This window comes from Haliotis cracherodii, unplaced genomic scaffold (genome assembly GCF_022045235.1).
Source record: "Haliotis cracherodii isolate W230 unplaced genomic scaffold, xgHalCrac1.p SCAF_18, whole genome shotgun sequence".
NCBI classification, from domain to species: domain Eukaryota; kingdom Metazoa; phylum Mollusca; class Gastropoda; order Lepetellida; family Haliotidae; genus Haliotis; species Haliotis cracherodii.
This window is the reverse complement of record NW_027266273.1, coordinates 6,076,160-6,090,479: the sequence shown is the minus strand read 5'-3', so window position 1 is coordinate 6,090,479 and position 14,320 is coordinate 6,076,160. Positions and strand designations below refer to the sequence as shown.

General features: G+C 37.6%; 1 protein-coding gene across 1 annotated transcript in view; it reads right to left on the bottom strand.

Moving 5' to 3' along the window:
* LOC139465705 (alsin-like) overlaps positions 1 to 14,320 on the bottom strand; it is a 90,114-nt gene extending 75,794 nt beyond the window's left edge. Inside the window, exon 1 of the mRNA XM_071247509.1 lies at positions 14,155 to 14,320. Within this exon, the coding sequence (XP_071103610.1) occupies positions 14,155 to 14,192 (38 nt within the window). The 5' untranslated portion in view covers positions 14,193 to 14,320. The remainder of the gene's footprint in view (positions 1 to 14,154) is intronic.

Genomic DNA, 14,320 nt, shown 5'->3' with positions numbered 1-14,320 from the left:
ATTGTTCCATTCTGGTTAGTGCTCTATGTAGTATTGTTGTGGAGGATAAATGTGTTATCGCCTCCATGGTATAAGTAGTTGATAAGGTCCTTGTATTATGTCAGTAGCAGTGTAGCGGTTGGATGATCGTGTGACTCACAGTAGTGCGGCTGCCCTTGGGATAAAGGCGTATCTGATGTACCTAGATGCTTCAAGGTCAAGGCCATGCTTCATCATGATGAATGTTGCTTTCTACTTTCATGAATCAATCAATGTAGATTTCCAGAAACACCTGGATTGAATGCTGCACGTTTAGCTCCACTGCACGTACACACATTATCCACACACAGCCAAAATAGCTTTTTCAAAATACACTTGCCATGGAAACCAGACAAGGTTTTGGATGGCAACAATCATTTACGGGACCATCCATGAAATATTTCATCATTATTGCTTCTTTAAAGATTTTCCCCAAAAAACTTCATTTTGATTTTCAAAAACGCTCTGATATCTTTATAAGTAATGTGACCTACATCATTCTTGATTACTCCAAGTTATCCCATCTCCCTTCAGTTATTATGAACATGATAAACATCTTGGACCTGTTTGGCACCACGTCTACATTACTATCTTATCACTAACACAGAATATTATTTCTCCAGCTAATACTTTGAAATCAACAATCAATCAAAATGATTTTTCTAAACAAACGTTCGTCCAAAATCTACATTCAAAATTGCAGCCTCATTTGGGCAAGTCATCAATATATCCCGTCTTATCAGATAACTGTTATAAAGGAACTCTTTGCTGATCTGTGATGGTATACAGAGGTACAAACTTGTGATTTCTACTTGTTTTAATCCTGAAAGAACAGTGATTATTGAATGGGTGGCTATTTTTAGCGTCATATCTTTCCAACTAAACTCAAAACAATGGTCTGGTTTTAAATGGGCCTAGGATTTTTATCCCAATACAATGGTACAATACATCGGGTACACCATGTGTAGACAAACTTAAGCCCCTTATCAATTTCATGCTTATCATGCTTATTGCCTGCAAAGAAAGTTCAATTCAATCAATCAAGTTCTTGCCTATCTTACATCTTATCTGTCACAAGTTAATGTCAAGGTATATGTTTGCCGTACACTACAGCAACTATGGAGCATAGGGTCTGGAAAAGTCCAGGGTCCTGTTCCACAAAACGATCTTAGCGCTAAGGAGATCATAACTCCAATACTTTAACACTGGCTTACGATAGTCGTAGCGCTAAGATGCTGTTTCGTATCATCAGCTTCTCAAGAAACCTGAAACTATTTCATCACATACACACTCTAATCTTTCTGGACCTTGCACTTTCTAAGATCATAAAATATTTACCATCTTTTTCAGCAAAAACAAATATTTCTAGCTCTCATATTGGCATATATACTCCAACAAAACATATCATCTTTATACAGCAAGTGGTTTTGTTTGTTGTTTGTTGTTTAACGCTGCACTCAGCAATATTCCAGCTATATGATGGCGGTCTGTAAATAATCGAGTCTGAACCAAATCCAGTGATTGACATCATGAACATTGATCCACGACATTGGGATACGATGACATGCATCAACCAAGTCTGTGAATCTGACCATCCGATCCTGTTAGTCACCTCTTACGACAAGCATAGTCACCTTTTAAGGCAAGCATTGTTTGCTAAAGACCTATTCTACCCCGAATCTTCACGGGCCAGCAAGTGGTGGAAGTGGGGAAAAATGTTGAAATACTAAAATTTATTGATGGTTAACAACAAAAAAAACACAAGCTGATATGGTTGATATAAACTGACTGACACCACAAGGAGCTGCAGCCTTTGCTGATGCAATGTAAAGACATACTCACTCACTCATGCACTCACTCACTCACTCACTCACTCACTCGATCAGGAAACAGAATGTTTGAGACTACCAGTCTGAACATCATTACTTATCAACACTTTCAGTAGCTTTTATATTTAATATGGACTATCATTAGCTGAGCTTACTTGAATGAACTTTACAAGACTTGGGCTTCGGTTTTGTGTTCGTGTTTTAATTAAGTCACACACTGCTTTTCAATTCTAACATAACCAAAAGACAGTTCAGTTTAACCCTTTCAACAGTAAGTGAATGTTGATTTAAGTCATAGTCATCAGGGATGGGTATTGGAGGTTTAAAGTGCATCACAATATTTTGTGACGCACAAGGCCGTATTGCCATACGTATCACGATATATTGTAAAAATCTAAATTTTGAATGGATGGATGTTCACAAAAAAAAAAAAAAAAGGATGCTGGTACAACAAAATGTTTACTCATTTAATAAATATGCAGCCATCTTGGGGCCCTGGATCCTTGATGCATGCTCCGGGACAACAAAGGTATTTGGCAAGTGTATAACATGAAACACATGATAAAAGTCACTAATTCAAATCACCCGATATACTGAGCATGAAAAACTTATATTGTGATACGTATTGAGGAAACAACGAACCTCAATTTACCGATATACTGGTAATACCGCGCACCCTTAATAGTCATCCATACAGTCTTGGCCAGGACGGGACAGCAGTAATTAATTACATGAATGACCCACACGAGCAAGGCATGGTGACTCACAAGGAGCCAGGTCACATATACCGGTAACCATGACATCATAAATCATGTCAGTCATCTCTTGGGCCTTATCTCGGATTCCAAACTAAGTGCCCTTGGCAGGCAAAATATTAATATATATTCAAAACTGAGATTATATCTAAGTTCTTATTTCCAACTTCAGCAGTATTCTTTACATTGTATTTTAATACTGCATTCAATGCAATAACGTAAAAGTAAGAATGGTAGCCTTTTTATTAATTCAGTTGTGAGTTAAATACAAGTAATGCCTACAAAGCCATAACATTCATAGCCCTGAAAACTAAAATAGCAGAAATTGGAAAAGCATAAATTCGAATTTGGCATTTTAAGCTGACATTTGCTGCAGACTTGAATCAAATAGTGGCTCTGAGCGGGCCCTGCTAAATCCCTGTAATTGTATTTAAATTGTAACAAGCATGAGTGAGTGAGTGAGTTGGGTTTAAGGCCGCTTTTAACAGTATTCCATTTATATCGCGGCGTATCAGTTTAATGTGGGAGGAAAGCCAGAAGTGATGCAGGTCTCAGACGTTTACCACTTCGGTGAAACCCATGAGCACGGCTATGGTGCTGACAAATCTAGAAACATAATCCAGGCGTGCCGGGATTCGAACCCAAATCATAGGTTTCTGGCGTGCCCAAGGGATGCAACTCTGCACAGCGAATCGCGGTGCCTTAGACGCCTGGGCCACCCGTGCTCCCGTAAAAATCATGGGGTAACAGGGACCTATTCTGACCCAGGTTCCAGGCTGCTTGTTTAGTGATGAGTGCCATGAATATTCCAAATAAATACTTGAGAATAGATTGTATTATGAAGCTTAAGTTTTATTGAGGAAAATAACCATGATAAATGGCAATATAACATACTATAGAATAACGCATATACCATGCAACAAGACAATAACATGTAAACTTCATGCAACAATATTTGTATCACTTTCTGGTAACAAATGATATAACCATTTATATCATTCCTTATTTGAATACAAAGCTTGATACTGGATTATGCAAAGCTATCTTGTCATATTGCTTTGTTAGCACACAGTGACATGGTGATTATGGTTGCCATTGCCTATCACTAGCACAGTGATACATTAAATATGGTTAAAGAAGATTTCTTTTGAATGCAAATATTATACAAAATGTCAGCCAATATTCCTGGCAATCTAGTTTGGAAAATTTGTAAAACCCTAGCTATAGTTATCTTCCATTGCCATGGTTGGGTGGTATATATCATGATACTCCTATTGGAGAGCCAACTACGAACTATTTACGAAATATCTCTCGTCTGTCAGGGAAAACTGATTTTTAATATCCAGCTATATAATGATATACTACAAAACATTGTCTTTGAGCTGCTTTCTGTATTCTGTGAATCATATAGTTAAAAAACTAGGAACATGTATGATGAAAACTTTCCTTTTGAAACCAACTAGCAATTTCACAGTTATCTCCCTTGATACAAGAAATTTGTAGTTTCACTGAAACACTGAAAATGCCTACTTCAGCATCTGGAAACCATGGAACTTTCTAGAATACTTTCATTCTGGTTTCCTTTAGTGTCACAATGCTGTATCAGTTGTCTCCCTTGAATCTCACATTTTCCCTCCAATCTCACATTTTCCCTCCAAAAATTAAAGTTATTTCACAATGCCGTATCAGTAGGCTCCCTTGAATCTCATACATTCCCTTAAAATAGCAAGTTGTCTCACAATTGTACCAGTTCTTTCACGTGGAACTAACAATCCTTCTCGTTTCTCCAGATAGCCAAGTTGTCTCGTAGGAGTTGTAAAACCCCTTCACATTCTTCGTAATCTTCAGGATTTTTTTTCAGTGCTTCCTCTCCTTCATCCAGAGTTTTCTGTGCGAGCTCACAGGCTTTGTCAGTGCAGTTACACACTTCATAATGATACACCGAGTAACTGAGAGCAAGACCAAGAAGATGGTAATCCTTAGAATCTAATCCCTCGACTGCTAATTTCAAGCCTTCTTCATAAGCCTTCCCAGCATCCTCTATGGCCTGTGAGCGATTCGCATCAAGTTCATATTCGGTAATGTATCGGTAGTAATCCCCCCTTAGCTTGGAGTAGAACACTTTCGTCTGAACTTCTGTCGCATGGGGGATCAGGGAATCCTCCAGCATTTTCAACGTTTTTCTACATAACTGGATCAACTGTTTTCCGATGTCATCATAGTATTCTGTTGTCACGTCCTTCACACCATCAGTAAGTTCATTACGTTGATACCAGGCTAAGATTCTCAAAGACTGTCGGGCTCGACCAATGACATACTTTGATGCTGAGGCAAATAAATTTCGACTTTTCTCATCCAGATGAGGATTCTTTTCAATCAATTTCTCTAAAAAATCCAACACATCTTCCTGCCTGTCCATCTGATTCGCCCACTCGGCCAACTGGAACAGGTCATCAGCTTCACAAAATGACTCCATTTTAACAGATTGAAAAATAACAGGACACTATCACCAGTTTCAACCTCCCAAAGACGTGGTGAACAGTTTTAACACCTGTCACACGAACTGAAGAAATTTCCAATTAGTAGTTAGTGCAGTCACAGTTCTTACACAGGTCAGCGCTTTTCCACACCAACGAACCAACTCTCTGAAACTTGCCTACAATACAATTCCACCAGTATTGAATATTCTGGGTCGAGATAGTGTCTCACTGTCCTATAGCCGAGGGAAATTTGTCAGCCTTTTGAGGTGATAGACAGAGGGTGTGAGGCTTGTCAACATCCACAGCAAATTACTCACTAAGTAAATATCTACGTTAGATTCAGACGAACAAACTGTGCAGCACGATGTGTCCAGAATCTCTTATATCCTCGTAAAATACCTCCGTCCACCACTTCAGCTTTGCCAAGTTGTAATCATTGTCTCATCAGCCTCCACATGAAACTGTTTACCGATGCATGAAAAGCCAACGAAAATGTAAAAACACTTGTCCTGTTGACGCACACTGCTTGAAAAGGGCTCTTGGATCGGAGCGGTGAGAAATTCACCGTTCAAACATTTGTCGTTCCAACTAAGCCAGGGTGTGGGGAGAGGAAAGGTTGACTGGTTTCACTAGCGTACGCCCAGCTGCACAGTTCACAGCCCACCATGGGCATTCACAAGCAGAATAAAGACACAAATGGGTTCAGAATGCATGCTCAACAGAGCATAAAAGATTTACGATCCAAGTTAGAGAGACACATTCAAAGCTAGGTATTCATGATGACACATGTAAGTTCTGTGCATTTCAAGCTACACATATCATTCCTATTTAAGTCTCCCAAACATAGCAACAATGATAATCTATATAACAAAATTGAGGTCAGGGGACGATCAACACAAAATAACAATCCAGCGAATATGTAACTACCCAGGAACGAAATCGAATACAATGTAATGTGAAATATATCCTTCTACCGTGGACACACTTTGATGCACGTACACACCTCCACCGCTATATATATACCAACATACCTCATGAACATTATATATTGGATCAGATCAACCTGTCTATCCTGTCTATCATTAAATGTACAGGTACTTAGTTAAACATACAACATTTATTATTCATTGAGAAACCATCAAACAAACTTGACCTATTCAGGTAAAGGTCAGACCGGCAGGGTTGAAGGGGCTGGTCCTCCATCATTCAGAGTGCGTGCCTACATCTAGTCAAACAATAGTGACATACTTACACAGCCTTTTGCATTCAAAATACCCTTAGTTCGGACTCAGCTAAACAATCCTAAAATATTTGACATTTCTACAAGGTCATAATCATTGTCTACAAGTAATTGATTATCTGTTCTTCAGACATTTTATCTTCATGTAATTTAAATATGTTTTAAGTCTAAAGTTTTAGGTTTAAATTCTAAGTCTCTATTTTCATTAAGTTGGATTATAATGGTTTTTACTTTTTTAGGAAATGATGAAGCTTATTGCTTCTGAAAATGTTGCAGAAAGACAGATTTGATATTTCCTACAGTTGGGAAACACATTCAAACTCATGAAACAAGTACTGAAACAAGTGACTGATTATCTACTAAAGATTGTTGCAAACAGAAAATAATTCATTTATGACATTTATTCCTCATCCAGACTTACATCTTCGTACACCATGATGCATCCATTACTTATCCTTTGCCTCCTAATACAAGTGAGAATCATTAATGGAGGTAACTAAAATGACCACCCAGGAGGAAGCTGGTATTGGTTACAATGTCATAACCTATTTGTTTATGAAAGCTATTTTAAGTTACTATTTCATTGCATCCTATACAGTACACATTTGAGTGTCTCATAAGCCAATTAATATCATGTATTTATTTTATGTATATGCCTGTGACACTTTGATAAACACTACTACTACTACTACTACTACTACTACTACTACTACTACTACTACTACTACTACTACAAATCAATGTTTAAGTAACTACTACTACTTCTACTACTACTACTACTACTACTACTACTACTACTACTACAAATCAATGTTTAAGTAACTACTACTACTTCTACTACTACTACTACTACAAATCAATGTTTAAGTAACTACTACTACTACTACTACTACTACTACTACTACTACTACTACTACTACTACTACTACTTATAATAGTGCTTATACAGTAGAGTATCTCAAAAAAGGTAATTAAGTTAAGGTAGAGGAGATCCTGAAGGACAATTAGGGATTTTGCAATGGTTTGATTATTTCATGTTATGTATGGCACATCTGTAATGAAGTTTTACAAATATCAGGGGCAAAATTCACAGAACATTTAACAGTTGTATTAAGCTTAAAAATGATGGAATAAGTGAATGTTGTTTTCGGGGCTCATAGCAGTAACACAGCAGTCTAGGATAGGAGTGTTATCATACATCACGTTATCAATGTATCGCTAATTTCTGAATACTGATACTATATCAATACAAGTTTATGAATATCGATACACCATTATTAATTCACTGCCACAGAAATGTTTAGATTTGTTAAGATTACCATGGTTTCAATGGACAACAGAAGGCTGAAAATTCGAATTTTAAAAATTTCATATTTAGTATTACCGGCAAGTCGATTAACTGCAGGTCTTGGTAAATATTTTTATCTGTACCCATAAAAAATAACTTATTTTGTTCGTAATTGATATATCTATATATTGTGATACCTACTTTTGAGTCGTTGAGCCAACCCGAGTCTGGCAGCCCTAATCTAGCGAAGTTTGATTCCATAAGAAATATGTTCAATACCACTTAATACACCTATTTTCCAAGAATGCTACATACAATATGTGTGTCTGTGCTGTATGTGTGCATATGTTTGTGCATGTAATTGACAACCCTGTACAAAGAAAACTACTAATTGCACCTCTAAGTACTTCTCCTATATACATGTGTATAAATGTGTTTGTGTATGTGTAGACATATATGTATGTGTATGTGCATGTATGTGTGTGTGAGCGCTAAGCAATGAAACCTTTATATGTCTGTATTTTGGGCCACTGGCCTCTATACTGAATAAATTGTCTTGTCTTGTCTCAATCTGAAACAACAGCTGTTGGAGTTACGTACATGAATGTTACTGTACAGTGGACTTGGAAACATGGTTGAGTTCGAGGCTTGGACCAGACAAACCAGCAGTCAGCAATGTGAGCAACACACCAACAAGATGACCTTGATGCTGACCACTGTGACAACCTGATCTCTCATAAATCAGATTGTGACACAATGCTGATATTAGGGTATTTTATGAGTGCTTCTATGGATGGGACAATTGTTCTTATTCTGATATCACTACAAAACAAGTAACCTAGACTAACATTTAGTCTCTGAAATCTTATATTACACAATATCCTTCTTGACTCTAAAAATAAAAAAATTCCCTATGCTGATTTGTGGAATAGAGCTAGCTTGAGCTGGCTAGACTTGCTTTTGTATGCATTTCTAGATTATTATTTTTTCATAAAATAAATATATTCCACGGTCATGGTGCAGGACTACAAGTAACCCTGTGTATTCGATTAGCAAATCAGCAACTTATTTTGAAACCTTGCCAAACTGCACGATGACAGTAACATCATGATCATTTGCCGTCACACTTTCTTGTGTAAGTATCGTGGTATCAAGTCCTATAAAGCTCTCAAACACACATGACAACAGTTCGCAGGGACTAGATGAATAGTGTTTTTAAATATTTAACTTAAATACCCACATGTGTAAAAACTAGTGGGTAACAGAAATTTGAATACCCAGATAGAATTACTGATACCCAATGATTTTAAAATGCATGGGTAAAATACCAACAACACCAAAAGCTTATCTGGAGCTCTGTTATTTATTTTCTTGTTGCTGATATATTACCAGAAAGATGGTATAAACATATTATTTTTCATGACCTTTCCATGACTTTATATCAATTTTGTATCTCCCAAAGTAAACTAAACTCAAACTGAAATTCCATGACATCTTCAGATTTTCATGGCCTGTATGCACCTAGTAGCTGGCCTCATGGGTATTATATACAACTTATCATCAGTGACAGGTGGTTGTGAGAGACATTTTAACAGTACAGTTCTTTCTTAACAGCATAGCATCGAGGATAAACATTGACAAGTTACAAAGTGTACATGTTTCATCAGTAGCCATTAACACTTTAAACTTTTCAATATCTAGATTAATAAGGAAATGCTGTTCTATGTACCATACACTGCTCCTAACACAATTCAGGTGCAAACAGGAAAAATATGATTGGTCATGTTGGTATATTGGCTTAGATATGTATGTGGGGAGCAAGAAATAATATTTTTCCATCCCAAATTTTAATTATATTGAAAACAATTTGTTTCAAGGTCAGTTTCACATGTGGTATGTCTAATGTACATGTAACATACTGTGATCATACTATAATTGATATCTAATTCTGTAGGTATATATATAATCTAATACACCTTATAAAATAAACAACAGACCATAAAAAATTACATGCAAAATCGTCCCCAAAACAAAAACCTTCACCACTGGGGGGAATTCCTTTCGTGGGGTTAAAACGGATTTCTGGTGTTTGACACGCTGCGCAATTTGAACAATTCTGCTGCCGCCTAGTCTGCCGACTTCCACCTCAGATGTTTTTTCATTACAGTCTTTTTCTGTCTGCTCATCCGTTTGTTACCTTGTCCATAACTTATGTAAAGTTATGCCTTATTAGTAGTGAGTGAGTGAGTTGGGTTTAATGCCAATTTTAACAGTATTCCAGTTATATCACGGCGTGTCAGCTTAATGTGGGAGGAAAGCCCTAAGTGATGCTGGTCTCAGATGTTTATCCAAGAGCGGGTATGTTGCTGACAAACCTAGAAACATAACTGGGGCGAATCGGGATTCAAGTGAGTGAGTGAGTTGGGTTTAACACTGCTTTTAACATTACCGTATTCGACGTAATAAGCGCCCCGCTCTAATAAGCGCCCACAGTGATATTTGCTAATATATTGGCAAGTGAACAATCCCAGTTAGCACCCCTTCCAATTGATCAAAGCACACAAGACCTATCTATTCATGTATAATATGCACTGGTGTGTAATATGCACCTGAATTCTGGGCAATTAGATTCTGGAAAAATATATATGTCGTATATAAACATTTCAGGCTGTCAGCATAAACCTCAAAATTTATATTTCAACTCTTTCACCAAAATAATATTCTAATAAGAGCCCCCTATTTCTAATTTTGAGAGCGCTCTGGGCGCTTATTACGTCGAATACGGTATTCCAGTTATATCATGGCGTGTCAGCTTAATGTGGGAGGAAAGCCCAAAATGATGCAGGTCTCGGACATTTACCACTTCGGTGAAACCCATGAGCACGGGTATGGTGCTGACAAACCTAGAACCCACAATCATAGGTTTCTGGCGTGCCCAAGGGACGCAACTCTGCACAGCGAATTGCGGCGCCTTAGACAACTGGGCCGTCTGTGCCCCCAACCGGGATTCGAACCCACAATCATAGGTTTCTGACGTGACCAAGGGACGCAACACTGTACAGAAAATTGCGGTGCCTTAGACAACTGGGCAACCCATGCCCCCACCTTATTAGTAACAACATTGATAATGACTTCATGCATCTACCCAGGAAATTGGCTAAAAAGATCAATAATCTGAATTATCGTCGATGGGAAGAAATATTAATGATTATAGATATGAAAATTGACTCATCGATCATATCTTACACAAGTAATTGTGATGAAATCAAGTATAAATTTACCGAAACAGACTTGTTATTGTCAATCATGTCAAATTGCCAACATTGAAAGCAACTGTTATGACTCTAAAGCACACAAAGTAATCCATGCAGAAATGTGTCACCTCTCGCCAGTGGCATGAAGTGTGTAGATTTCTTTCAGACTTTTTTTCATATTTTCGTTTGTCAAAATTTATCGAAAACTGATCAATAATAAGTTGATGATTATCATAATATCAATCTCTATGATCTGTAATGATAGCCAGCCCTAGACTTCAGTCATAAAAAGCTAGTTGCAAATAATTGTTAATTGATATTTTATAAAAAGATCAGAAGTTGTTTCAGATATTCAACAATGTATGCAATGTTGTTATTTTTGTAGGATTAACTGAAAAAGCAGAAACAGTATATGTATTGCATCTAAGAATCACAAGATGTATAAAAGCAGCAAACAAGTCTACATATCAGTCAAAGAAAACATTTGTCCTGCACTGGTAGCTTCAGGCAACACCCCGAAATAGGTTTGTTTTGGAAGACGATTATGGAGCATCTGATTTCAGCACTTTCACTTTGACATTCAAATACTTTTGAAAATATATATTCTCAACAAAATCGCAATCATTTTTTTCAAGTTCACTTGCCCTTTAGCCCTCTGTTTAGGGTGCACGGGTGACCCAGTCGCCTAAGGCACCACGATTCGCTGTGCAGAGTTGCGTACCTTGGGCACACCAGAAACTATACTCTTGCTCGTGGGTTTCACTGAAGCGGTTAACGTTTGAGACCTGCATCACTTGGGGTTTTCCTCCCACATTAAGTGGACACGCCGGGATATAACTGGAATACTGTTAAAAGCGGCATTATACCCAACTCACGCACTCATTTGCCCTTTAAGCCATGCCAAAAAAATCAATATAAAACACAATACACAATTACTGTACGGGTGACCCAGTCGTCTAAGGCACCACGATTCGCTGTGCAGAGTTGCATCCCTTGGGCACACCAGAAACTATACTCTTGCTCGTGGGTTTCACTGAAGCGGTTAACGTTTGAGACCTGCATCACTTGGGGTTTTCCTCCCACATTAAGTGGACACGCCGGGATATAACTGGAATACTGTTAAAAGCGGCATTATACCCAACTCACGCACTCATTTGCCCTTTAAGCCATGCCAAAAAAATCAATATAAAACACAATACACAATTACTGTACGGGTGACCCAGTCGTCTAAGGCACCGCGATTCGCTGTGCAGAGTTGCGTCCCTTGGGCACACCAGAAACTATACTCGTGCTCGTGGGTTTCACTGAAGCGGTTAACGTTTGAGACCTGCATCACTTGGGGTTTTCCTCCCACATTAAGTGGACACGCCGGGATATAACTGGAATACTGTTAAAAGTGGCGTTATACCCAACTCACGCACTCATTTGCCCTTTAAGCCATGCCAAAAAAAATCAATATAAAACACAATACACAATTACTGAAAACTACTTACAACAATTATGCCACGTAAAAATTCTCTTATATTTGTAGTTCAATACTATTATTTCATATTCTGCTTTTCCTTTTATGACAAATAATTTCACAGTTTTAATTTTTCTGTTATCATTATCGATTTCCAACTTTCCTTTTGTAGAAAAGTAGGAAAAAGGACACTTTATTTGAAATGAACGATCAAGTATGTTTTTAACTACCAGGTGTATTGAAGTTGATGGCCTTGGGTGAAAACTTCATGTGTCAGGGAAAAGAGTGAGTGAGTGAGTGAGTGAGTGAGTGAGTATGGTTTTACGCCGCTTTTAGCAATATTCCAGCAATATCATGGCGGGGGACACCAGAAATGGGCTTCACACATTGTACCCATGTCGGGAATCGAACCCGGGTCTTCGGCATGACGAGCGAACGCTTTAACCACTAGACTACCCGACCGCCTCGTCAGGGAAAAGAAGTATATAAAGTAAAACATGACAGATAAATCAAACAAAATGTTGCCTGCATTTATAACAATAGATATCAACAGTGATCAACGAAAAAAGTTTATTTCCATAAAACTATATTTTGAGCAATGGTCCAGTGCATAAAACAAGGTGAGACGAGGAAGTATATCATTTCTGGTCGCAATGAAACAAATTTGTTCAGATTGTTGAGCACAGCAATGCATACACAAGCTTTCCTTCTGCTTAAAAACAGCCTACACCATGAGGGTTAAGGAAAGATTGGTGCATAGGTTTTAAAAATATTTTAGGATTTGAAGCCTATAGCGCACATTGGCAACTTTACTTATAGGACAATCCATAGCCCCCGTAGTGACATATAGACAAACCCATGAAGATTCAGGGTAGAATAGATCTTCAGCAACACTTGCTTGTCTTAAGAGGCGACTAACAGGTTTGGGTGGTCAGGCTCCCTGACATGGTTGATGCGTGTCATCTATCCCATTTGTGTGGATCAATGCTCATGATGTCAATCACTGGATTGTTTGGTCCAGACTCGATTATTTACAGACCACCATCATATAGCTGGAATATTGCTGAGTGCGGCGTTAAACAACAAATAAACAATAAAAATAAAGACATAGAAAAACTGATATTAAACGGGAAATGAATGAGAGGTACAGTTACTGCAACTATTTACATGGTCCCGATGGTCCCTGGGATGAAAAAAACATGGAAATGTCTGTAAACTGATAACATGATGATGTCTATAGAGATAGAGATGGAAAAGAAGCTTATTCAACATCATCATTTTACTCTACATTCTACTTGTTCTCCCAGATCACCATGATCAACATAACATTTGAAATAACTATACTGGCAATTGAAAATACTGACATTAACTGATGGCAACCATGTTATATTTTATCAATTAACAACTACTGACATACACATGCAGCTGATAGGCATAACAAATCTCATTTTGACAGGTGAGATGTCAGTGATAAAAATAACAAATGATTACCTTTTGTTTCGCACCTCCAAGTTGAACTGACATGTCATTCTTAAGGTCTTTCGAAAAAATAATATTATTTCCTTCTTTCACCTATGCAAGCTATTATTTACCTTGGGTTACAAAATAGGCTACTCTATCTGATACACAATGAGATTGGTGAACAGATTCTTAAAATATTTTATGATAAATAGTTTGTAATAAATAAAGTCAGTCATCACGATAAGTGATGGGAACCGTGTGATATCTTATCAAGCAATAACACCTACTGACACATATATCTAATACGCATTTCATTTTGACAGGTGAGGTGACACGGAGAGTGATAAAAATGTAAAACAACGATTACCTTTGCTTCCCGCCTCTACGTTGAATCGAATCCGACATTCTTACTTGTCCTCGATACTTGTCACTACTGTAGCCGTATTTCGATATGCAGTTATCTCATGTAAGTCACATTAACAACATAAATAACTAAAATCAAACATCGTGTAAAATCCCCAATATTTACTTTC